The following is a 25,302-nucleotide window of genomic DNA, read 5'->3' as shown; positions in this document are numbered from 1 at the left end:
AAAGAGGGCGTCTTTTAGAGGAAGAAACTCAAGGATGGGCGAATTTGGGAGGGCATCCCGGCCGTAGGCAGTTCGCGGTCCCAGAAGGGCAGCAAGGCCATTGAGAGGCACCGTTGGTAGACAGTCTTGGCTGTCTGTCAAGACCAAGTTCGTGGTCATGAAGGAGAAGGGGAGACCACTCTCTCACGTGCAATGGCAGCTAAGGCCCGTGAGGTGCAAGAGCTGGTCCCCTTGCGATCCTCATACCCACTCCTGGTGCAATGGAAGCAAGTCCTCAGGGTGCAGGGGCTATGAGGTCGCGTCCTGTTTAGTGCCAGGCTTGCAGTTAGGCCAAGGCTGGGATGTAGCTAGGCCAAGGCCGGGATGCAGCTGTCGAGGCAGCTATTGGGAGGTTCTTTCAAGCAATAGCAGGGGCAAGCCAATTAAACGGGGTGGAGTAGAGACGCCTGTCTTCAATTATCTAGGGATACGGAAGGTCAGCCAAGAGAGCCAGGAGCTCCCCTGTAGGGCCCGAAAGTTAAGAGGCCGGCCAAGGGAGGAGCGCGCGGGCCCCACATCTTCATCTTCAGGTTGTGTCACCACCACATGGGCGACAGCCTCGGTGTCGTCCTCTGCTTTTAGCTGATGGTAGTAGACTTCAACTGGTCTTTTAACTGTGGAATCTATCTGGTTTTTAACAAAACTTGTGAGGCGATTAAAAGCCCAAGGGCCAAAGGAGAGAAGCAAAAGAATACCAACAAGGGGCCCCAATATAGTGGGCAGCAGGGTAGTAAGCCAAGGGGAGGTAGAAAACCAATTTTTGTACCAAGATTCTTGTTGTTCTCTTGCTTTCTTTCTCTCTTCAAGGCTCTTTTTAACTTTCTCTAAACTGTTTTTCACCAAACCTGTCTTATCTGAGTAAAAGCAACACTCTTCTCTAAGGGCCACACACAATCCCCCCCTCCTTCAAAAAGAGTAGGTCAAGTCCTCGTCGGTTTTGGAGGACCACCTCGGAAAGGGAGGCCACTGACTCAGTGAGGTCTTGGATGCCCTCTCTCAGGTGACCAAGGTCCTGATCAATTAAAGACTGGAGGTGGGCAAAATTTTGGTCATTCCTTACAAGGGACGCAATACCCGTTCCTGCCCCGACTGCACCCAGACCCAGGATGACTGAGAGGGTGAGCGCAGTCAGAGGCTCTCTCTTGTCTCTGTGTGGGACCCCGGATTCAAAGAAGCGTAGGAAGGACTCGGGCTCATAAACAAAAAATTGAGGGAGGACGGTAACAACAACACAATAATCATGGGAAAGGAATCTGGAGGTGGAGATGTAAGCGGTCAGTCCATTTGAGCAGGCAAAGAGGGTATTATTAGGCGCAACCACATACAGATAGGTTGTATTGATAGTGAGAGTCTGATTGCAAACAGGGAAAAGATCTCTAGGGGGAAGCATCTTGGGCCCAAGCAGGCAGGGGCCCATGCCAGAGATAGAGGCTAGGGTCAATCCACCCTCAGGGTTTGGGAGGGGAAGGAGGGTTAAGGAGTTGTTGGTAAACTGGGGGTCTGCGAAGGTCGCAATGCCTTCATAAAATGGTGGGGTAGGGTCAAAACACATCCAACACTCAGGAAAAGCAGAAGAATTAGCCACGCGCATGGCTTCAAGGGAAGCATTGGCCAGAGAGACAATAAGGTCTGCAGAGCGAGGGGGTCCCCGGGGAATGGTGGGCTGAAAAAGAGTGACCAGAGGGACAGCTGAGGCATGGGGAAGGAGGAGGGGACTGGTAGGGCGTCGAGTGGGAGGAGGAGCGGGCTGCCGCAGGGCAGGATTTGGGCCTAGAGCAGCCTGATGTTTATTGGGGATTTCTTTAAGGAGCTTAATGGTAAAGAGGAGTCCTGGATTCCAGCTCTTAAAGTAGGCGCGGAGACCCCAGGTGTACCCCGAGCCTGTCCAATCTTGGGACTGGCCCGATGAGGTGAAGAAAATGGATATGGAGTTGCACCAGCCACGGCAAAGCATGTAGGGGTTACTGGGCATGGCAGAGCGGTTGACAGTGATATAGTCCCAGGAGGATGAAGGCTTCCAGTATGTGTCTCCCGTGGTTTCACATCCCCACGAAGCACAAAAAAAGTCTGCAACCCCTCCACACCGATAGCCTGTGCCATGAGGGCGGTGACGGGGACCAGGGCAAACATAAATTCCCCTTCTAAGAAAGTTGTGGAGGGTAGAGCGCCCTGGGGCCGAACGACAGGGTTCGAATTTTGTTGTGTCTCGCTCAGGAAGATTGGGGGCCCCCTCCAGGGGCCAGACCTGGTCTTCCAGCCCCCAATATGGATCAGCCCCCACAGCCAGAGCACAAAGGTCGATGTGGAGGACGGGCCAATGGGGAGAGGTACCAAGGGAGGAGCTGGAGTTGACCATGTCTCCGGCTTGATTGATGATCACCCAAGTGAAGTTGTACACCATATAAGGATTGTGAGGCAGGTTGATGGCTGTAGCAACCAAGGTCCAAGTCGCCAGGAGCGAGGTGGATAGCAGCATCCTTGGGGCTCCTGCAAGAGAGCACATTTAGGCGTTCTCAGGGGGGTTCCCTGGAAGGGGGTCACAATTTTTAGGAGAAGAGTCCATTATTTTTATCAGTCTGTCTGGTAGCCAGCGTGCACTCTGTTCTTTGGAGTCATAGATGCACGCATGTCCCTTCCCCCAGATCAGGACTGGGTCGGGGCCATTCCACCTATGTGTAAGTGGATCCTTCCACAAGGCCCTGGCATAGGACTCCGCTGTGGAAGGGTGCCAGAACCTGTCTGCAGCAGATCTGCCCCTCTCATCGAGGGTTAGGAAATTGAGGACAAACAAGGCATGGTTTAGTAACGCCTTACAATTTCCCTTTTGGGGGTAGAGAATGCCCCCTGAATGTTGCAACTTTAGGAGCATGTTTTTTAGAGACTGATGTGCCCTTTCAACAATTCCCTGTCCCTGAGGGTTATAGGGAATGCCTGTGATATGTTTAATGTTGAGCTGAGCACAAAACTGTTTAAAGGCAGTGCTCGTGTATCCAGAGCCGTTGTCAGTCTTAAGAACCTTGGGCAAGGTTACATAGGCAAGGCAGGAGATCAAATGATTAACAACATGTTTGGTGGCCTCTCCAGCCTGTAGTGAAGCACAGAGAAAGCCACTGAAGGTGTCAATGGAGACATGAATGTATTTAAGTTTACCAAAGGGGGCAAAATGGGTAACATCCATTTGCCACAAATCCCCTGGAGTAAGACCTCGGGGGTTCACCCCCAAATGGGGCTCAGGCAGGAGGGTAAGACAGCCTGGACACTGGCGGACAACCTGGCGTGCTTGCTCTCTGGTGATGGAGAACAGCCGCCGGAGGGTCTGGGCATTCAGGTGGTGGAGTCGATGAGCCTCCTGTGCCCTCTGGACGGCATCAGGGAGTGTGGCCAGCGTCACCAGAGGTGTTTGAGAGTCCCTGGTGGCCCTATCGACAAGGTCATTACCCCCACTCAGGGGTCCAGGGAGGCCAGAGTGGGCACGTATGTGTCCCACAAAGAACGGGTGTGATCTGGCCAGGATTAGCCTCTGTAGCTCAGAAAAAAGTGGGGAGGCATTGGTGGATGGCCTAATAAAAGGAACAGTTAATTTCCAATAGGGGCACTGACTGAGCCACATATGCACTATCAGTAAACGGGTTAAAGGCACGGTCTGGGAGAGCCTTAAAGACCTGAATAACTGCAACCAACTCCACCAACTGTGCCGAGGAAAATTCTGTTTGGACTCTAGAAACCCGTCCATCGAGATGAAAGGCTGCAATCCCGGAGGAGGATCCATCTGTAAAGACTAGAGATGCCTGGGGAATGGGAGAGTTTTTGGTAATTCTAGGGAAGACCACTGCCTGGTGCTCAAGAAACTGTATAAGCTTATCAGAAGGATAGTGGTTGTCTATCTTTCCCTGAAACGAGACACAATTGACAGCCCAGTCATCTGAAGTCTGTAAGAGCCATTTGACCTGAGCAGCGTTGTAAGGGAGGCTGACAATGTCAGGGTCTCTACCAAAAAGTTTGAGGGAAGTCTCTCTTCCTAGTTTTATTATTTGTGCCACCAGGGACGGATAGGTGGGCAAAACCTTAGCGGGGGTGGCAGGCAGGTGGAGCCAATATAAAGGCTTGGATTGCCATAAGAGTCCTGTGGGGGCGAACACAGTGGGGAGGATCAACAGCCACAAAGGGGAAGCAGGAGAATAATAAGTAACAGTCTGTTGTTGAATAGCCTTCTCCACACGCGCAAGGGCGGAGGCGGCCTCAAGGGTCAGTGTGCGGGGGGGGAAGAAGGATCTGAATCTCCCTGAAGAATGTCAAAAAGAGGTTTAAGTTCTCCAGTGGTCAGCTTCAGGTAGGGGCGTAGCCAATTTATATCTCCCAGGAGGCGCTGAAAGTCATTAAGTGTGCGCAGGGAGTCCTTTCTGAGCTCAATCTTTTGGGAAAGAATCTTAGAAGGGTGAAGCTCAAAGCCTAAGAATAAATGGGGAGGCTGAAGCTGGACCTTTTCGGGGGCTATCTGTAGCCCAAGGTCCTGGAGAGCAGTGATCAGCTGCTGGCCTGTCCCATGTAGGGCAGTCTCATCAGGACCGGCCAGAAGGATATCATCCATGTAATGAATGATGTACAACTCAGGATGTTGAAGGCGGAAGGGGTCAATGGCTTGCGCCACGAATTTTTGGCATAGGGTAGGACTATTAGCCATGCCCTGGGGCAGGACCCTCCACTGGAACCGGGGAGATGGTCCAATGCAGTTAACAATGGGAAGACTAAAAGCAAAGCGCTTGCTATCCTCTGGGTGTAGAGGAATGCAGAAGAAGCAATCTTTCAAATCAATGACCATTTTGTAATATCTTTTAGGTATGGCCACAGGGGAGGGGAGGCCAGGCTGGAGGGCTCCCATCGGAACCATGGTCTTATTAACTTCTCTGAGGTCTTGGAGCAGTCTCCACCTACCCCCCTTTTTCTGGATCACAAATATAGGGGTATTCCAAGGGGAGGTAGAAGGCTCAATGTGGCCAGCATCTAGCTGTTCCTGCACCAACTGCATGGCCGCAGTGAGCTTGTGTTGAGGAAGGGACCATTGGTCAATCCAGACAGGGAGATCTGATTTCCAGGTGATCCTGTCTGCCTGGAGTGCAGGGGGAGCAATGGCCCTCAGGAAAAATTTGAGTCATAACCCAGTCCTGAACGCGAGGTCTTTGGCAAGACCTCAAGGGGAGCAGGAATTCCCTGGTTGTTTTTACCCAGGCCCTGGCCAGGAATAAATCCCTGATCTAGCATCTGATGGGTGACAGCCACAGAGGGGCTGAACATGATAACTCCCATTTGACTCAAAATGTCTCGGCCCCACAAATTGATAGGGAGGCCTGGAACAATGAAAGGTCTGACGTGTCCAGAGTTGCCCTCAGGGTCCTCCCAGGTTAGCAATTGGGAACTCTGGAGGGTATTGGTGGACTGGCCAATGCCTTGGAGGTGGGTCAGAGAGGGCTGGCAGGGCCAGGAAGGGGGCCAAGAGGCCTGGGAGATAACTGTGGAGTCAGCCCCAGAGTCCAGAATGCCCACAAAGGCTTTGCCATTAAGCTTAAGTTTTAATTGTGGGCGTTCTTGTGAAATTCTTTGAACCCAATAGACATCTGAGGACCCCGGGGTGGAGGCGCCCCGGGATGAGCCCAGTGAAGGCGAGGTCGTGTCCAATGGGAGGGGAAGGGCCTGTGCAAGGCGCTGTCCCTGGCGAATATGGATGGGGCCTCGGGAGCTTGCAGCCAAAACCTTAATCTCTCCCACATAGTCATTATCAACAATCGAGGGGAAGACAGTGATGCCCTGGAGCGTGGCAGAAGCTCTGCCCAAGATGAGATAGTAAGTTTTAGGCGGAGGGGGGGCCAAAGACCCCTGAGGGAATTATCTGGACTCCTTTATCCGCCTCTAATATTGTATCGGTGGAGGCACAGAGGTCCATTCCCCCGCTCCCTGGGGTAGCCCGGCGGAGGGCTGTGACTGGCTTGGGAGCTGCTGTTGAAGGGTCTGGCGTGGCCCCGCCTGGCTGTTCCCCGAGGCCGGCAGGAAGGTGACTGGTTGAGGGGCCCGGGGCTGGCCCCTCACTCCGTTTCCCGGAAGGGGAGAAAGAGGGTTTCCCAGAATATCAGTCCTAGAGCGACAGGTATTAGCCCAGTGTCTACCCCGCCTGCAGCGAGGGCAGAGGGCAGAAGGCAAAGGGCGCTCTCTCCCCGCTTGGGGGAGGGCTCTATCTGAGGGGCACTGGCGAGCAAAGTGGCCAGTTTGGCCGCACCGAAAGCAGGATGTATGATTCTGGGCGGCGCCAGTAGCAGCACCCACAGCCAGGTTTATAGACTGGGAGACTTTCTGAGCGAAGGGATCTACATCTTTGCAGAGTTTAATCATTTCATCTAGGTCTTTGTCCTTATACCTGCCCCTAAGGGCGGTCCTGCACGCTAAATTGGCGTTCTCATAAGCCAATTGCAAAAGGAGTTTGTTGTTCTCCTGACCCGTCCCCCAAGTTCTCTCTGCTGCCTCCAGGAGGCGAGCGATGAATTCTGAGAACTCCTCATTAGCCCCCTGAGTAACCTTCGTTAAAGGGGAAAGGACTGAACCCTTCATAGGAATCGCTCTCCAGGCACTCATGGCGGCCGAGGAACTTTGGGCCAGAAGGCCCAAAGAGAATTTCTGTTGCCTCTGATCTGTGGCATACTTGCCCCTCCCTAAAAGTTTATCGAGAGTCCACTTCGAAGCGGGGCGGCGGCCCGAGGAGAGATTACTCCGAGCCTGCTGGCGGCAGCGATCAGCCCAATCAGCCTGCCAGGAAAGGAACTGGCCACGAGTTAGCACGGCCTGGGCGACTGAAAACCACTCATTGGGGGTCAAATAGCCACCGCCACCCAGGCTTTCAAGGAGAGACAGCGTAAAGGGGGCGTTCGGTCCATAATCACGGACCGCCGAGTTCAAATCTTTGAGTTGTTTAAAACGGAGCTTTTTAAAGACTGTGGCGGGGGGAGCAGGCGCAGGAGGAACGGGAGCGTCCGGGGGAGCGGGTGTTTCCTCCTCGCTTTCGCTTCCTCCCTCCTCTGAAGCACTCTCGTCCGAGGAATCATGAACTGGGCCCGGGGGAGGGTCACCCGTAGGGGGCGTGGGATTCGTGGGCGGGGACCCCTGGTCAGTTGTGGAAGAGGGCTGGGGGTCCGGAGCAGGGTCTGAGGACCCATGGCTGGAGCGGGTAACTGGAAAAGCCAAGCGCAAGGAAGGCTGGGGTGCACAAAGAACTGAAAGGCGCGCGACCTGATCCTGAAGGCGGAGAATGTCAGTCAGTTCCCGGAGCTGATCAGAAAGGTGAGCGCGAACGGAAGACAGAGAAGCGGGCAGGTCTGGCCCAGATATGAGGGGAAAAGTCAAAGTTCTTAGAGGAGGCTGATCAGAAACATGTCGGCGGGCAGCTTCCACCTCAAGGTTGGCTGTATCAGGAAGATCTAAGGAATCAGGAAGCTGGGAAGAGGGCGAGAGAGGGGACGCGGTGGCATCAATCCCGCAGGCGGGAGCAGTGGAAGGGAAGACAGGAGCAATAAAAGAAGAAGAAGAAACTTCGGGAGGGGGGCAGGGAGGCGCGGAGGGTAGAACATATGGAGGCGGACGCAAAGGAGAGGAAGAGAGGAGAGGGGGCGATGGCAGAGGGGGATAAAGGTGAACGGGGGAAGGCTTAGATGAAGTGACCGACACATCAAGGATGGAAAAGGAGTCAGATGCCCGGGAGGGCGGTCTAAGGGGATCAATCTCCCTGGCGGGGCCAGCTTCATTGGTCAAGGTGTCCGATGGATCTTGGTCGCGATTGGAATTTCGCGACCCAGGACGAGACTGGCTAAGACAATATTCAGCCACCGAAAGCAGTTGGCGCTTTCCCTCATCTCCCTGAGCATCCTCAATGACATCTCTAATTAAACCCCAAAAAGAAAATATTGTCTTTGTTATTCCCTCATCTTTATCCTTGGCTATTTTTTCATTTAATTCTCGTCCAACTTTCTGCCATTTCTTTGGATGTATAGTCGGTCCATCAATCATAAACCAAGGACATTTTTCATCAACAAAAATAAAAAATTTTACGAGATCCTTTTTCTTTACCCTGATTCCTCTCTCTCTGAGTGCATCTTTGAGGCCCTTAATGAAACTCGCCTCCTTTGACAATGAATGGCCCATTTCTATGGGACGGAATGAAAATAAAACTCACCGAGGTCGGCAGGTCTAGGGCGGCGACGACTGCCTCTCTCTTCAACGATGTCGCAGCTGCTTTCTCTTGGGGTGTCCGTCCGGAGAGGTCCGTGCCTCGAGCCCCAAACGGTGGGCGCCACCTGTCCCGGCCTGCGGGACTCGGTTATTCGTGGGGGCGAGGGGAACCAAAACCTGGAAGAGAAACGGGCGGGAGAAAGGAAGGACCCAAGCAAACGGTTGCTTGTCAAGAGCCGTGTATTTTAAAAAAGGCAAGCTTTTTATAACAAGCTCGGGTTAGGGGAGGGGGAAGGCAGGTGGGGTCATGGAAAGGTACAGCTTCTTCTTGGCCTGTGCCCTAGAACATTTTGTGGTTAGGGGCTTTTCTCAGAAGTAGCTATCTCTTTGTGCATCAGCTTTCAGCAGGATGAGGCATAGTCAAGGTATTCAACTGAACAGGATGTAGGTGGGTGACAAGGCTTCGGTTTCCAGGCGAGGGGGAAGGCTGGCAGGGGTCCCTGTTAGGGGTCCTGGTCTCTGACACCAAGGTGAACTCTCAATTCTGAACATCTATGCTCCAAATGCAAGGGCACCTACATACATAAAAAGAAACTTTACTAAAGCTCAAAACACACATGACACCTCACACAATAATAGTGGGGGATTTCAACACCCCACTCTCAGCAATGGACAGATCATGGAAACAGAAACTAAGCCGAGACACTTTGACATTAACAGAAGTTATGAACCAAATGGACTTAACAGACATCTATAGAACATTTCATCCTAAAACAAAAGAATATACCTTTTTCTCAGCACCTCATGGTACCTTCTCCAAAATAGACCATATAATTGGTCACAAAACAGGCCTCTACAGATACAAAAAGATTGAAATAATCCCTTGCATCTTATCAGATCACCATGGACTAAGACTGGTCTTTAATAATGACAAAACCAGTGGAATGCCCACGCGCACATGAAAACTGAACAACTCTCTACTCAATGATGACTTGGTCAAGGAAGAAAAAAAGACAGAAATAAAAGACTTTTTAGAATTCAATGAAAATGAGGACACATCATACCAAAACTTGTGGGACTCCATGAAGGCAGTGCTAAGAGGAAAACTCATAGCTCTAAGTGTCTACAAAAAGAAGCTGGAAAGAGCACACACTAACAACTTGACTGCACAACTAAAAGCTCTAGAACAAAAAGAAGCAAATACACCCAGGAGGAGTAGAAGGCAGGAAATAATCAAACTCAGGGCTGAAATCAACCAAATAGAAACAGAAAGAACAATACAAAATATCAATAAAACCAGGAGCTGGTTCTTTGAGAAAATCAACAAGATAGATAAACCGTTAGCCAGATTAACCAGAGGGCACAGAGACAGTATCCAAATTAATAAAATCAGAACTGAAAAGGGAGACATAACAACAGAAACTAAAGAATTTTAAAAATCATCAGATCCTACTACAAGGGCCTATACTCAACAAATCTGGAAAACTTGGATAAAATTGAGAATTTCCTAGACAGATACCAGGTACCAAAGTTAAACCAGGAGCAGATAAACCATCTAAATAGTCCCATAACCCCTCATGAAATAGCAGCAGTCATTAAAAGTCTCCCCACTAAAAAAAGCCTAGGACCAGATGGTTTTAGTGCTGAATTGTATCAGACCTTCAAGGAAGACCTAATACCAATTCTCTTCAAACTATTCCACAAAATAGACAGAAGGAGCACTACCCAATTCATTCTCTGAAGCCACAATTACACTCATACCCAAACCCCACAAGGACCCGACAAAGAAAGAGAACTTCAGACCAATCTCCCTTATGAACATCGATGCAAAAATACTCAATAAAATTCTAGCAAACCGAATCCAAGACAACGTCAAAACAATCATCCATCATGATCAAGTAGGTTTTATCCCAGGAATGCAGGGATGGTTCAATATTCGGAAACCCATCAATGTAATCCACTATATAAACAAACTTAAAGAAAAAAACCACATGATCATCTCACTAGATGCTGAGAAAGCATTTGACAAAATTCAACATCCCTTCATGATAAAAGTCTTGGAAAGATCAGGAATTCAAGGCCCCTACCTAAACATAGTAAAAGCAATTTACAGCAAACCAGTAGCCAACGTCAAGCTAAATGGAGAGAAACTTGAAGCAATCCCACTAAGATCAGGGACTAGACAAGGCTGCCCACTCTCCCCCTACCTATTCAATATAGTACTGGAAGTCCTAGTCAGAGCAATTAGACAACAAAAAGAAGTCAAAGGGATACAAATAGGAAAGGAAGAAGTCAAAATATCGCTATTTGCTGATGATATGATAGTATACTTAAGTGACCCCCAAACTTCCACCAGAGAACTCCTAAACCTGATAAACAACTTCAGCAAAGTGGCTGGTTATAAAATCAACTCAAACAAATCAGTAGCCTTACTCTACATGAAAGATAAACAGACTGAAAAAGAAATTAGGGAAATGACATCCTTCACAATCGTTACAAATAATGTAAAATACCTTGGTGTGAATCTAACCAAGCAAGTGAAAGACCTGTATGACAAGAACTTCAAGTCTCTGAAGAAAGAAATCGAGGAAGATCTCAGAAGATGGAAAGATCTCCCATGCTCATGGATTGGCAGGATTAATATAATAAAAATGGTCATCTTGCCAAAAGCATTCTACAGATTCAATGCAATCCCCATTAAAATCCCAACTCAATTCTTCACAGAGTTAGAAAAGGAAATTCTCAAATTCATATGGAATAACAAAAAACTCAGGATAGCAAAAAGTATTGTCAACAATAAAAGAACTTCTGGAGGAATCACCATCCCTGACCTCAAGCTGTACTACAGAGCAATAGTGATAAAAACTACCTGGTATTGGTACAGAGACAGGCAGGAAGATCAATGGAATAGAATTGAAGACCCAAAAATGAACCCACACTCCTATGGTCACTTGATCTTTGACAAAGGAGCTAAAACTGTCCAGTGGGAAAAAGACAGCATTTTCAACAAATGGTGCTGGTTCAACTGAAAGACAACATGTAGAAGAATGAAAATTGATCCATTCTTATCCCCTTGTACAAAGCTCAAGTCTAAGTGGATAAAGGACCTCCACATAAAACCAGATACACTGAAACTAATAGAAGAGAAGATGGGGAAGAGCCTCGAATACTTGGACACAGGGAAAAAGTTCCTGAACAGAATACCAATGGCATATGCTCTAAGATCAAGAATTGACAAATGGGACTTCATAAAATTGCAAAGTTTCTGTAAGGCAAAGGACACTGTCAATAGGACAAAACGACAACCAACAAATCTTTTGGGAAAAGAGCTTTACCAATCCTTCATCTGATAGATGGCTAATATCCAATATATACAAAGAACTGAAGAAATTAGACTCCAGACAACCAAATTACCCTATTAAAAAGTGGGGTATAAAGCTTAACAAAGAATTTTCAATGGAGGAAACTCAAATGGACGAGAAGCACCTAAAGAATTGTTCAGTATCCTTAGTCATCAGGGAAATGCAAATCAAAACAACCCTGAGATTCCATCTCACACCAGTTAGAATGGCTAAGATTAAAAACTCAGGTGATAGTAGATGCTGGCGAGGGTGTGGAGAAAGAGGAACACTCCTCCATTGTTGGTGGGACTGCAACATGTTGCAACCACTTTGGAAATCAGTGTGGCAGTTCCTCAGAAAATTGGACATAGCATTACCTGAGGATCCAGCTATACCACTCCTAGGCATATACCCAGAAGATGCTGGAACATATAACAAGGACATATGCTCAACTATGTTCATAGCAGCCTTATTTATAATAGCCAGGAGCTGGAAAGAACCCAGATGTCCTTCAACTGAGGAATGGATTCAAAACATGTGGTATATTTACACAATGGAATATTACTCAGCTATTAAAATCAATGAATTTGAGAGGTTCCTAGGTAAATGGATGGAACTAGAAATTATCATCCTGAGTGAGGTAAGCCAATCACAAAAGAACACACATGGTATTCACTCACTGATTATTGGATATTAGCTCAGAACCTTGAAATGCCCAAGATGCAACTCACAGGCAACATGAAGCTCATAAAGAAGGAAGACCAAGTAGGGGTGATTCGGTCCTTTTTAGAAGGAGCAACAAAACACTCAAGGGAGCAAATATGGAGACAAAGTGAGGGACAGAAACTGAAGGAGGGGGCATCTGAAGACCATTCCACCTGAGTATCCATCCCATGTGCAGTCACCAAAGGTAGATGCTGATGTGGAAGTCAGGAAGTGCATGCTGGTAAGAGCCTGATATGGATGTCTCCTCAGAGGTCTCCAAGAGTCTGACATATTCAGAGGCAGATGCTCACAACTAGCCATTGAACTGATAATGGGGTTCTCAATGGAGGAGTTAGAGTGCAGACTGAAGGAGCTGAAAGGATTTGCGGCACCATGAGGAGAGCAACAATACCAACCAAGCACAGCTCCCAGGGTCTAAACCACCAGCCTGGGAGCACTTAGGGAGGGATCCAGGCCTTCAGCTGAATATGTAAGATTGGAGGGCCCTGCTGGGCATAGGTGGAAGAAGAGAGCCTTGACCTCATGAAGGCTGAATGCCCCAGGGGGTGGGAATTTTGAGGGTGGGGAGGTGGGAGTGGGGGGTAGATAGAGGTTACATCCATAGAGAAGAAGGAGGAGGGGTGAGGGGATAGGGGGTTCCTGGGTGGGTGGGGGATGCGGTAAGGGGACAACATATGAAATGTAAATAAAACATCCAATAAAAAAATAAAAAAAATCATATGTAAACCTACTGAGTGTGTATGTAAGAACCCTGTATATGACTCTAAGAAATGGGAATGTGGGAGATTAGATAATTCCCATGAACCTCAGATGTTTAACCTTATCATAAGGTTCTTGAAACAGAGGGGAAATTATACAAAATAATTAATGAAAGCATGACTTGACAAATCTGAGTATACTTAGTTGTTGAGTGTGAAATAGAATATGTATAAGTGCATACATATATACATATACATGTACACATGTACATAAACATAGACATACAAATACATGTACATGTACACATACATACATAATTTTGAACTGTTAATTTACACAAAGCCTTTGTGTATGCTTTCTAAAGATGGACTTCTGGCCTCTCATTCCTAAGAGCAGACCAACATCATTTCTTATATGCAGACTGCATTCTTGGAAGATTTGCTTTTTCAAATGTTTAAGATTTACTTCTTAGGTCATAATTCTTCCAAACCAAAGGCTTAAGGTCCTAAGAATTCCACACTTTCTGCCCTCATTTGAAAAAGCAGTAACTTCCCCTATCATTTTTTGGGGTGACCTTTTTTATGTATTCTTTGAAATATACTTGTTGGGTTTTATGTTTTTGTATAAAGTAGTATCTTCTGTAGAAAGGACTGGTCTAAAACATGCTGATCAGATGATGAACATAGATACTGATATCTCTTTACTCAGTTGTGTGTACAAGATATATTGTTTAAAGGTGACTGGGTATCTATCTGAGGGTTGGACTTATGCTCTGCTGACCCTAATATGAAGCAATAAGGGTTGCAAAAGTTAGGGCTTGGAGTAAGACCAAGAAATAAACAAGACAAATAACTGAGACTGGAAGTTTTGTCTAAATTGATGGGTTATTCTATGTAACTTTGTTAAGCAACATAGCTTCTTCCATACTATTTGCAGGCTGGAGGAATGGCCAAGGTCAGTTGAAAGCCAAGTAAGAAAACGTTGGTAAAGACAACACAGGATACCTCAGACACAGCTGCTTTAAAAATGATAACCATGAGCCAAGGGAAAGCTTTGGATCCTAGAAACTGAAACCTTAACTTCTTAGAGGGCATGGCTCTAGACCCACACAGCACCTTGTTAAATTTGTTCCTGAAAGTACAAACAGAACATTTTTTATCTGGAAGAACTTTGTATCAGTATATATCAAATAGTACTACCCTTCTTAATTTTTATAGCCAGATGAGTTATTTGTACATAAATATTTAAAAGCCCTAGATCTCCCTTAAACCAGAAAAGGCCTCCCATTATCATCAAAACCACTCGAACAAAAGTAATTTGAGGATAATATTGAACAAATATTTAAGGATGTTAAAGAGGTTATATGTTTACAGATAGTGTAATAAATCTTTAGAAACCTCTAAAAAGAAATTGAATGTGCCATGAACTTAACCAGGTCATTAACTATATGATAGATGGTCAGGAAGTCTAAACTAACATTATCATGATACCACATTCCCTACAAATGACATTTAATTCTGTCCCATTTCCATTCTCATTCACCCCCTCATTACTTAAAGGAGAAATATAGATGTATCTAAAGCCAAGATAACAGTAATTTTAACTGATATTATAATCCTTGTATCTCCTAGGTAAAACACCACAATGTTTAAAACATTTAACTTGTGGGATTTTAAAATATACGTTCTTCTGATACCCAAACTACAGATACATTATAAGGAAGCTGATTTAAACAAAAATGGGCAGTTTACACTTAATGGACAAGGGCCACTATGAAAGCAGTCTCTGGTTTGATCGCTATAAATACTGCAATAGTTATAGTTAAGATATGATCTAGAAATATTTTTAGTAAAAGCCTGATGTAGTTCACAGAGAACCTGTTAATCAAACTCACCATACTTAATGTATCATTAAGGTGCACAGGTGTGGGGCGGTGGGCTGTGAGAGGCAGTGGTATACCCAATTGAGTCTGCTTTGAACCCTGGTCACCCTAATGAGATGGTAGGTTTCTGGCCTTGCTCATGGGCCCTGGTTCCTTTCACTTATTCACAGCCCCTCCCAAAGAAAGGTTTGTGTCCTTCAGCCACATAGCACAGGTAGCACAGGTAGAGGGTGTGACTACAGGCCACAGAGCCTCAAGATGTTGTGCACTACTCGCACCTAGGGATTGCAGGCGGGTGTGCTGGCGCGAGCAGAAGTGCAACAAGACCCGGGAGAGCAGCTGGAGGAACCGCCACAGAGCACCGAGGGCGGTGGTGGCTGGCTAGGCGGCAGGCGTGGGAGTTGGTCACGAGCCGCCCTGGCAGGAGGAGGCATGGCGGCGGCGGGCGTCTGTTCCAGGCCGGGCCTGCGGGGGCAGGCGGATGGACTCTGGGGTCGGGGGCATGGAAGGCTTGTGCTCCGGTGGCCTCCGATCGGATCGAGACCCCCAGAAGTGGGGGTGGCGGCAGCGGCAATGAGGGAGAACGCTGCTATGAACTAGGGCACAGCACGCTTTCCAGTCACTCGGAGCAGGACCTCCGTCCCAGCCTCCAAATGCGGGAGAGTGTTACCGGCTCTTTCAGTTCCCTCTTTCCTGGGGTAGCTCGTGAGAGCCCACAGAAGAAAAGTGTTACAGCTCTCTCAGTTTGCTCTGCCCGCTGAGAGGAGAGGAGAGAGGAGAGTTGTCCTTTGAAATGCGCAGGATAGCTGGCGACTGGCGAGGGATCACAAAAGCACTCTGACCGCAGGAGATCTTACACCACACAGCAGCTCTTTACTTTTAGCTCTGGGGGTATATATACAGTTTTGGGGGGAGAACAGGTAACCTCTATTGGTTTGGCTTGAGGGCTTGGGGATGTCTTATTTGCATGGAGGTGTTATTGCTATGTGGTAAAGGCCACGGACCTCTTTGTGGGAAGCGGAAGCTAAGAGAGCCATGTATGGCCTGGGAAATATGAAGCAACCTCCCGTCCTGCTGGCCCTCTTCAGGCCAAGGTATCCGGGGCTTCAAAGATTTCTACCAAGCTTTCTGGCTTTCTCATAGCCTACTTCCCCACATCAAGAGATCTCCATATTAAGGAGATACCTAAAGGCCAAAGGGCATAACCAATTAAGCATTTATTCCCAGACCCTCCTCCTTGCAAATGATATTTAACCTCAGGCCTGCCCTAAGGACAAGGGGGTACAGCTTCATCCGCTTTCCACCATGACAATAAACCTTTTAAAACCATGGACGTTCTTATGTCTTTGGGGCCCACTGTGGAGAGTCATAGAGGGGGCCTTCAACCAATGAGCCTCCATCTAATCTCCTGCCGAGGATCTCTCTATGTTCCAACCACGGAGGCCTGCCAACTCAAGCAAGCTAGCCAAGACAGCTATGACCCAGCCAAGCAAGTTGCCTCGACCAAGAGTCTCATCCACCCCATGGGGCACCACCAGAGCTTTTCTCCCTCGCCCCTCTCGGCTGTGGGCCAGTCCAGCCAGTATGCTCCCCATTTCAGTCCTGTGGTCTCCAAGAGGCATCTGGGAGCCCAAGGGCTGAGACCACCAGTCTCCTGCCAGCCAGCTGGGTCCAGAGACCCCCAACCCAAGAACTCTGCCCCTGCAGAGTCTCAGACCGAGATCTCCCCATGCCCAAAGTGGAGTTCTGTGACTTCTCACAGCCCAACGTCTGCTCGGTACCGTCAAATTCTCATGCTTCTGACCCCCTGAGCTGTGGTTCCAGACTCTTGGGGCAACAGACACACGGGATCCACAACTCAGCACAACAGGACCCATGCCCATGCATGAGCTACGGGCACCCATACAGGAACCATATCAAAAGAAGGCTGTTGAAGTAAAATAAGTTTCTAATGTGCAGAGGAGTTTACACAGAAAGAATACAATTGATCCAAATTATTTTGAAGTATCCCTTGCTCTCTTGAATAGAGGGATTCTCACTCACTTAAATAAATGGAGGGTTAACACAATAGGTGAGATAAAATATGAAATGATGTCTATGGCATGGTCAGTCATCTTTTTCAAAAACATTTAGGCTAACAGCCTAAGGTCCTTTTCACCCTTTCCTCTGAATATAGAATAACAGGAAGTGTTCAATGAGCAGGTTTTAGGAAGTTATCTTCATCCAGATGAACTGGGCACCTTTAGGATCATCTAATAACAGGAAAAAAATACTTTAGAACCATGGAGCATGCCACTTAAGGGGAATTTCATCCTGAACAAAAGCACAGAAATCTCATCACATTCTGGGTAATGTCTGTCCAATGGATAAGTGAATTGATCAGAAACTAGAAAACTCAAGCAATGAATCAGTTGGTGATGTTTGATAAGCTGTACCCTTGATCCCACATGGACCCTAAAATGATAGTCCTTACCAGTCACTCAAATGAGAACATCCATACTGACATAGTAATGAATATGCAAATAATTTATGATATCCCAGTGCAGATAAAGAGAGCACTGCCAGACACAGCATATGAAACATTAGATTTGCAGAATAAACACCATATTATTAGTAAGTAGCTCTTCCCAAGTGACTACATGGGCCTAAGTGGATGTCAGCTTCAAAGGCCAGTAGGCTCCAGCAGCTTCCATGTAAATGGCAGAAAGTAATGCCAGAATTGCTAAACACAAATTGAGTGGAAGAAACAGGCTGTCCTGTCTCATTTACCACTCATATTTCTTCTGCAGTGATACATTTAACCTGTCATCAAGTTGGGAGTGTGACCCACCAGACTTCAAACTCATCATCATCTGCTTCCTCTGCCTTTGGCACCCATAGCACAGCAGATGGTTTCATAGCATAAGAATGTCTGAAAAGGTGTTTGAGACCCAAGGTGCTCCATAAGCTTCCTGTGTGAAAACACAAATATTTTCTTCCCTACATAAGCACAGTGTCAGGACCACACTATTTACTTATAGCAGGATCTTTTCACAAACATCTCTCCATCTGGAGCATGTCTGCCACGAATTCTCTGTAGCAGTTAATCTTTGTTGATCTAATCTCAAAACAATTCAAATAAAGTACAATTGAGAAGATTTGTAGAAGTAAAAAAATTTATGTACACTTACTATTTTTTCAAGAAAAACTTTGAAAGACCCAATTACAATTTGTGGTCTTTGAGGAATGTAAGAGAGACCAATTTTATGTATAATACCCAAAGTGGCACAAATTGTTTTAAAGGCATTAAAAGTGTATGCAGGAATGTTAATTGTTTTTAACATTTGCAATGTCTAGCTTTAGAAAAAGATCCTAGGCAATTAATAAGTCAATGCTTAACATCTTTTCTAGTCAGTTGGATAAACATGAGGAGTAACCTGTATATACATCACATGTGTGTCTAGAAATGAAATGCCTGTAACATTTATCTATGCTAAGATAGTAAGTCTTGGGGATTTACACCATAACAAGCAATAGGCAGACAGGTTACATGAGCAGACAATTTGCCATGCTTGATCTCTAGATTGAAATGGGTGATTCTGATGGTCCTGCTCCTCAATTGCTTCTTGATTTATCAGTAAAGAAAGCCAGGGGCCAATTGCTGGATGGAAGGTACACGCAAGACTTTCAGGTCCAAAGAGAAAAAGTCCGATGCAAGAAAGGAGAGCTTTTCTTCTGCCATGCTTTGAAGTAAGAACGAAGCAACTATGTGAGGTCTCTAGGGGAGTTGGGCCATGTGGCCTGAGGCAGGAGGCCAGAGATGTTTGACAGGGGCTAGTTGGGACTAGCCACTGAAGTTTAGGGCAGGTGGACAGATGGAGATAGTAAGTTGATAAGGGCACACTTTTCCAGGTGAGAAATATCAGCACCCATACACTGTGCCAAGAAGGGAAATTGTAAAGGAACAAATTGTATGTGTGTCTTTTGTCCATAGATTCAAGGAAAGACAGGTAGGGGCTGGTAGAATGATCACCTCCGGAGCTATCACCTCCGGAGCTAAAGGCTGGTACAACAAAAGGAAAGTCAGGTGGGGGCTGGTAGCTCAGCCTGTCCCAGAGCTAAGGTGGTAGCATAAAACTACATGCAACATTAGATAACTGAAATTGAGGCTGAAGCATAGCAGAAGGATTGTAGGACCATGAAAGGATTAATTTGGTCTCTGGTAGAGCACTGGCTTTGAGATAGTCAGAGATCCAACAGGTATCCATTGCCTGTGTATGGATGGCACATATCTTGCCACATTCCTGGATTCCAGACTCCTGACACACGGCCAAGATCTCCATTAATCTGTGCCTTGCAGTCACATAGGGCTACAGGTAGAGAGCATGACTATGGGCTTCAGCCTCAAGAGATTTCCATATTAATGAATTACCTAAAGGCCAGAGGGCATAAATAATTAAGTGTCCCTCCTCTCTCCTCCTCCCTATTTAAGCCAGGCACACTCTGGCTTAAGTGGGGGGTGCACCCAGACCATCTACATTCACCATGAACAATAAAGCTTTGGAACCCCGGATTTTGTCATGTTATTGGAGCCTGCCGTCATGCTGCCATCGTCATGCTGCCATCGTGGAGGACCTCTCTGCATTCCAGCCACAGGGACCGCCTCTTCAACAAGCAGCCCTTCCAAGCCAAGCGAGCACTTCCCATAGGGCTCAGTTCCAGAGCTCTCTCTGTCCCCCTCACCTCTCTTAGCACTCTGCACACTGGATGCTCCCCCTCCTCCATTCTGTAATGGTCTCAGCGGCCTCTGAGCTTCCCAGGATTGAGGCCAATCAATCCCCAGCTGCCTCCGGGCTCAGGATTGCCCCATGAGAACTCTGCCCCACCTCACAGAAACCAGGCTGAGTTCGCTCGCCACCTGGGGCCTGCTGCCTCCCTGAGGTACCCACCCCAGGCAGAAGACGTGCAGATCAACAACGCAACCAAGATCCATTCCCGGCATGCGGGCCCATCAGCTTTTCCCCGTAAGGGATGATGGAAAATTGAATGAATCTGTAGATTGCTTAAACTGAGCAGACTCAGTAAGAATCTGAATGGAATAGGAAGCTGGATATACAGCTTGACTTCCTTCTTCTAAGAAACCAGAAAGAATAGTACTTGAAGATTTTGGAGAAAATAAAGAGAATCTCTTGGATCTGAAGCTGTTGTTGTGAATGCTGAGACAAGTGAAACATCTTTTTGTCCTCAGTACATTTTATAAGCTACCAGGAAATATAAGAGCAACAAGCATGGCATGTACACTGTCAGAGTAAATGTTTAGAGGTTGAGGGAATGTAAAAAAGTCTATGCTCTGAGAAGACTTAACTGAAACATACAAAGTATGGTGAATGTCTTCTTCAAGTATAACATCAGCCATTCCAAGACTCTCAGTAAGAAATGCAGTACTTGCTGTTGGGATTGTTTACCTCATACAAAGGATGGAATGATTAGAAAGTAGTGTTGGTAAATTTGAATTAAAGTGTCTGCAGAATATGATGTAATGTCAATGAGAGCCTGTCAACAGTCAGTGAAGGCTCAAAGTGTATCAAGTTATGAAGAGCCGAAGGAGTAAACTATTATGTCAGTGTAACAGGCAGTAAACTGACACTGGGACACATGTTTTCTGGGTAACCTCAGCAAGAATTTTATAGTAAGAAGTCACCACACAGCCAGCATCAGTGGTCAAATGGTGTGTTCTTCTGTAATAAGAATTGAATAAGAAAAGATGGCAGCATGCCACAGATTGTCTGTCTTGGTAGGTCTGCTGCAACCAGAGAAACAGCCTGCCTGTATCCCAAGAGATCTGCCATAACCAGGGACACAAATGAGACCCTGCCAGTTGGGATGCCAACTGAGCCCAGTGGACATGAGATCTATCTCTTCTGTGGGAGCTCCATCTGCCCTTTGGTCTGTTCTTCCATCTGCACCTGAGACAGGCCCTGCCTTGATACCCCAAAGTCTGGCTGTCTTCCAGGATTATCACCCTAACCAGTGACACAGGAAGTCTCCCCTAAACAGGGACACAGGAGTAGAGCTCAAACCAGGGACAAAGGAGACTCTACCTAACAAGAGACAGCATTGCCTTCCTCCAAGGAGCCCTGCTTTAACCTATGTTACAGAGATGTACGTATCTCCAAGGAGGCTGGCTCCAGTCCGAGACACCCATGGCAGTTAACATCAGAGACAATTAGATGGCAAAAGGCAAGCACAGGAACATAAGCAACAGAAGCCAATGTAATTTGACATCATCAGAATACGGTTCTTTCACCACAGCCAGCCCTGGATACTCTAACACACCTGAAAAGCTAGATTCTAACTTAAAATTCCATCTCATGAACATGATAGAACCCTTTAAGGAGGATGTAAATAATGCTCTCAAAGAAATACAGGAAAACACAGGCAAACAGGTGTTAAAGAAGAAATAAATAAATCCCTTAAAGAAATACAGGAGAACTCCATCAACCAGGTGAAGGAATTGATCAAAACACCATAAGACCTAAAAATGGAAATAAAAACAATAAAGAAATCACAAATGGAGGGAACCCTGTAAAATGGAAGACCTAGAAAAGAAATCAGAAACTACAAATGCAAGCATCACCAGCAGAATACAAGAGATAGAAGACAGAATCACAGGCATAGAAGATACCATAAAAGATACTGACATATTGGTCAAAAAAAAAAGGTATAAAAGGATTATAACCCAAAACATCCAGGAGATTCTGAACACAATGATTAGAAATATGTAGCATTGGGGATTAGGGTCCTAGAAGAACCTCTAGAAAGTCCCAGAGACCTGGCATGTAAGAAGCTTCCAGGACAAGTGGGGATGATCTTAGCTAAAATTCTCAATAGTGGGGAGATGGAACTGGAAGAGAACACTTCTAGTAGGTAGACATGGTCCCTCGTTGAGGTATGGGGCCACCCACCCATATTCAAAATATTTGACCTAGAATTGTCCCTGTCTAAATGAAATGCAGAGACAAAAATCAAGCATAGACTGAAGGAATGACTGACCAGTGACAGGCCCAATTTGGAATCCATCCCATGTGCAGGGACCAAACTCTGCACTGATACCATATTGTGCTTGGAGACAGAAATCTAGCACGGCTGTCCTCTGAGAGGCTCTAGCAGCAGCTGGCTGAGATAGATGCAGATCCTTATAGTCAACCATTGGCCTGAGGTAGGGAGCCTCTATGGAAGAGTTAGGGGAAGGATTGAAGGAGCTGAAGGGGATGGCAACTCAATAAAAGACCAATATTATCAACTAACCCAGACCCCTCAGAGCTTCCAGAGACTAAGCCACCAGCCAAAGAGCATACATGGGCTGGTTCCTGGTCCCTGGCACGTAGTTAGCAGAGGAGTCCTTGGCTGTCCTCAGTGGGAGAGGACACATCTAATCCTATAGAAACTTGATGTCCCAGGGAATGAGGATGCTGGCAATGGTGGGGTGGGGAGCAGTGGAGGAGTCGGGGAGTACCCTCTTCAAAGCAAAGGTGAGGGGGCATAGGATGAAGAACTCAGGGAGGGAGGACAAAGAGGGGAGCAACATTTGGAATATAAATAAATAGCAGTGAACTTTTCCAGGTCAGAATATGAGCTGTTGTGAAGAGACTTTGTGTCATTTCATTTATATAAGCTTGGCATATAGTAATTACCAGTAAAGCCTTATTTATTGGGTAAAATCTTTCAAGTCCTATTTATAATATTTTTCCACAGAACTCTGAACCGTTTAAATAAAGTATCTTTCCTCGAAAGATCACTGTATTTAAAAGGGCAGTTAAAACAAAGTGCAAATGTGTGCTTTAAAAAAAATTAAAAAGAAAGTAAAGTGAGCAGTAAGCTGTGTCTCCCCTGACACCTGACTGCTGAGAAAATTTCCAGCTGATTATGTTGTAAGTAAAACTAGACAGTGAGAAACATCTGAGTAATTATTTACTAGGTGCTTCTAAAAGTACATCAACTAGGTAATAAATAATAAGAGAGGGGTACATTTTTCTTACTGGGAGCAATTTTGAGCAATAAATTGTGACACAAGATGGGGCTTTTTGCCACGCCATGTCATAGCACCTACCATTATTCTCTCTTAAGGGTTTCAGAAATCTAGGGGAAGGAAAATTAAAGTTAAAGGGAGGTTCCAGGGATGAGGCCCTTTTGGCTCAGTTAAACAAGCAGAAGCCATTTCAGCTGGTTTTATAACTGCATCTGCAACAAAGAAACTCCTCCATTATCCTCTGATGTGTCATGGAGTGAATGTTATTTAAGAAATTATTCTCCTTCCCACCTCAGTGCCTTATATGTCTATTTTTGACATTTGAGTTTTTATCTAGTGTCCCCCAGTTTGTTTTTGAGTAGACTGACAATATCTACAGGGGTGTGGAAGTACAAGTGAATTGTAAACAATGTTGTAAAAAATTCTACAGCACAAACCCTTTCATAGGAAACTCTTATGGCCCTTATAGATGATACTCTGACTTTAAACTTTCACCAATATATCCTCATGTCTTTAAATTTACAGAACCTTCTTTAAGAAACCAATGACATATTCTTTGAACAAAAGTAGGAAAAGTATAAGAAATGAAGAAGTTGCATATCTGTGAACATGATATTTTCCTTAAAATAATGACTTACATTGGAAATTTATTAAGCAGCATATCTTCTTACATGTAGGGGGAAATGTCCAAGGTCACCACAGAGCTAAATCAGACAATTTTGGCAAAGAACATCTGATACCTCAAACATATCTGCCATGCTGACAGCCCAGGAAGAAGTCAGATCCCCATGAAACTACAACGTTCACTTTTGTAACACACTGGCTCTAGTCCTAGATTATAATTTACTAAGTCTGCTTGTCGACAGGGACACAGAAGTAATGTTCCCTTTGCCATTTCTTTAGAGTCTCTGAGCATGCCTTGGTTCAGAAAAGCTCTAAACACTGGGGAAGCACTCTACAGGAGATGATGGGCTCTATCATCTGCCAGGGACCGAGTTTCATGCAGTTGAAATCCAGAGTGTCTGAAGCTGGATATCCCTTCTGTATATTGCTTGCCTTGAACAGACAAAGCCCTAGGCTAGATCCCAGCATCATATAAACTAGAGCATGATGCCACACACCTATAATACCAGCAGTCAAGAGGATCAGGAATTCAAGTTCAGCTTTATATACACAGAGATTGAGTCAGGCTGAGTTACATGGGATTTTATCTAAAAAAATCACAATAACCACTTAATGACTATGTTGATTCCTTCCACTGCCTAGGGTTCAGTGGTAAAAGTTCAGATCAAACTTTTGATTTTGTTTCCTTTATGTCAGGGAGGAACTCCTCATCTTTTGATGTTGAACAGAGGCACTAGAAGGTAAACCTATTTGCTTCTACTTCATTGGTAGTGTAAATCTAATATGCTATAGACATTGATGTTGTTTTCAATTTACTGAGTGTATCAAAGTCCTAGAGAAATCATCAGGTGAATGAAAGGGCAGTAATCAGCGAGAAGCAACGAGATTTTTGAAAATTCCTGTCAGTCTCCATGATTCTTGATACCCTCAGGCATCCAGATGGGAAAAGACAAGTGTGTCTCAGGATTTCAGAGTCAAAATATAACCAGAGACTGTCACAGGTAAAAGAAATCGGTACTGTACTTTTATTAGAGAAGGAACAAGTTGCAAATGTACAGTAACCAGAAATAAAATCATGAATACCTTTAAATTCCCCTAGTTTCTGAGAGAACTCTCCAGGATTTCCATTACTTGCTAGTTAGGAATGTTATACAATGAGACTGATGTCCTGGTGAATGAGTCATTTTTTTCTCATTTAGTGGCCAATATGTGTATAAAAATAGTGACCTATTTAATTTCTTTTCCCAGGGCATTTGGAAATATGATATTGAATGTCGAAAAAAGTATGGTGATATGTGGGGGTAAGTAGTTTGGAAATGTCTAATATGTGGTTTTGCTAAAATGTCAAACCAACCTTCATGAAGCCTTTGTCAGCCAAGAGTATCTTGGGATGCATTTTAAAGTGTCTGAAAGACTGCCCTGCCAACATGTTCATAAGTATTTTGTAATTCATAGTCTGAAGTAAAACACTGCAGGTCATGATTTGTCTGCATCATTTGATGATTCAGACACATAGCCTTACTTTTACCCACTGTCATATAAGTGTTCTTGGCAACATTTATTATCAATTAGGACATTTTTAATTGGATATTTTATTAATTTACAATACAGATGTCATCTTCTTTCCCCCTTTCCCCTCCCTAGAACTCCCTATCCCATCCCCCTCCTCCTTTATGCTTTTATCCCATTTTGATTACATGCATGTATTAAGGTCAGTTCTAGGTTGAAGGTCTAGCAATACAATAGATGCAAATAGTCAATGAACAAGCAAGACA

The 25,302-nt window shown here is 45.7% G+C and overlaps 1 protein-coding gene across 2 annotated transcripts in view; it reads left to right on the top strand.

The window, feature by feature from the left end:
• Positions 1-25,302, top strand: part of LOC114637281 (cytochrome P450 3A25-like) — a 123,701-nt gene that overhangs the window by 27,889 nt on the left and 70,510 nt on the right. Inside the window, exons 2-3 of one of the 2 annotated variants that reach the window (XM_028785503.1) lie at positions 24,224-24,267; positions 24,776-24,828. Coding sequence is in view for 1 of the 2 variants with exons in the window: in XM_028785502.1 (XP_028641335.1) it covers positions 24,776-24,828 (53 nt within the window). In the remaining variant the exon portion in view is untranslated. The remainder of the gene's footprint in view (positions 1-24,223; positions 24,268-24,775; positions 24,829-25,302) is intronic. The other variant, XM_028785502.1, reaches the window with a different exon arrangement.

The sequence above is a fragment of the Grammomys surdaster genome, unplaced genomic scaffold (genome assembly GCF_004785775.1).
Source record: "Grammomys surdaster isolate TR1022 unplaced genomic scaffold, NIH_TR_1.0 125243, whole genome shotgun sequence".
Lineage (NCBI taxonomy): Eukaryota > Metazoa > Chordata > Mammalia > Rodentia > Muridae > Grammomys > Grammomys surdaster.
The sequence above is the reverse complement of the archived record's forward strand: the minus strand, read 5'-3'. Positions and strand labels throughout refer to the sequence as shown.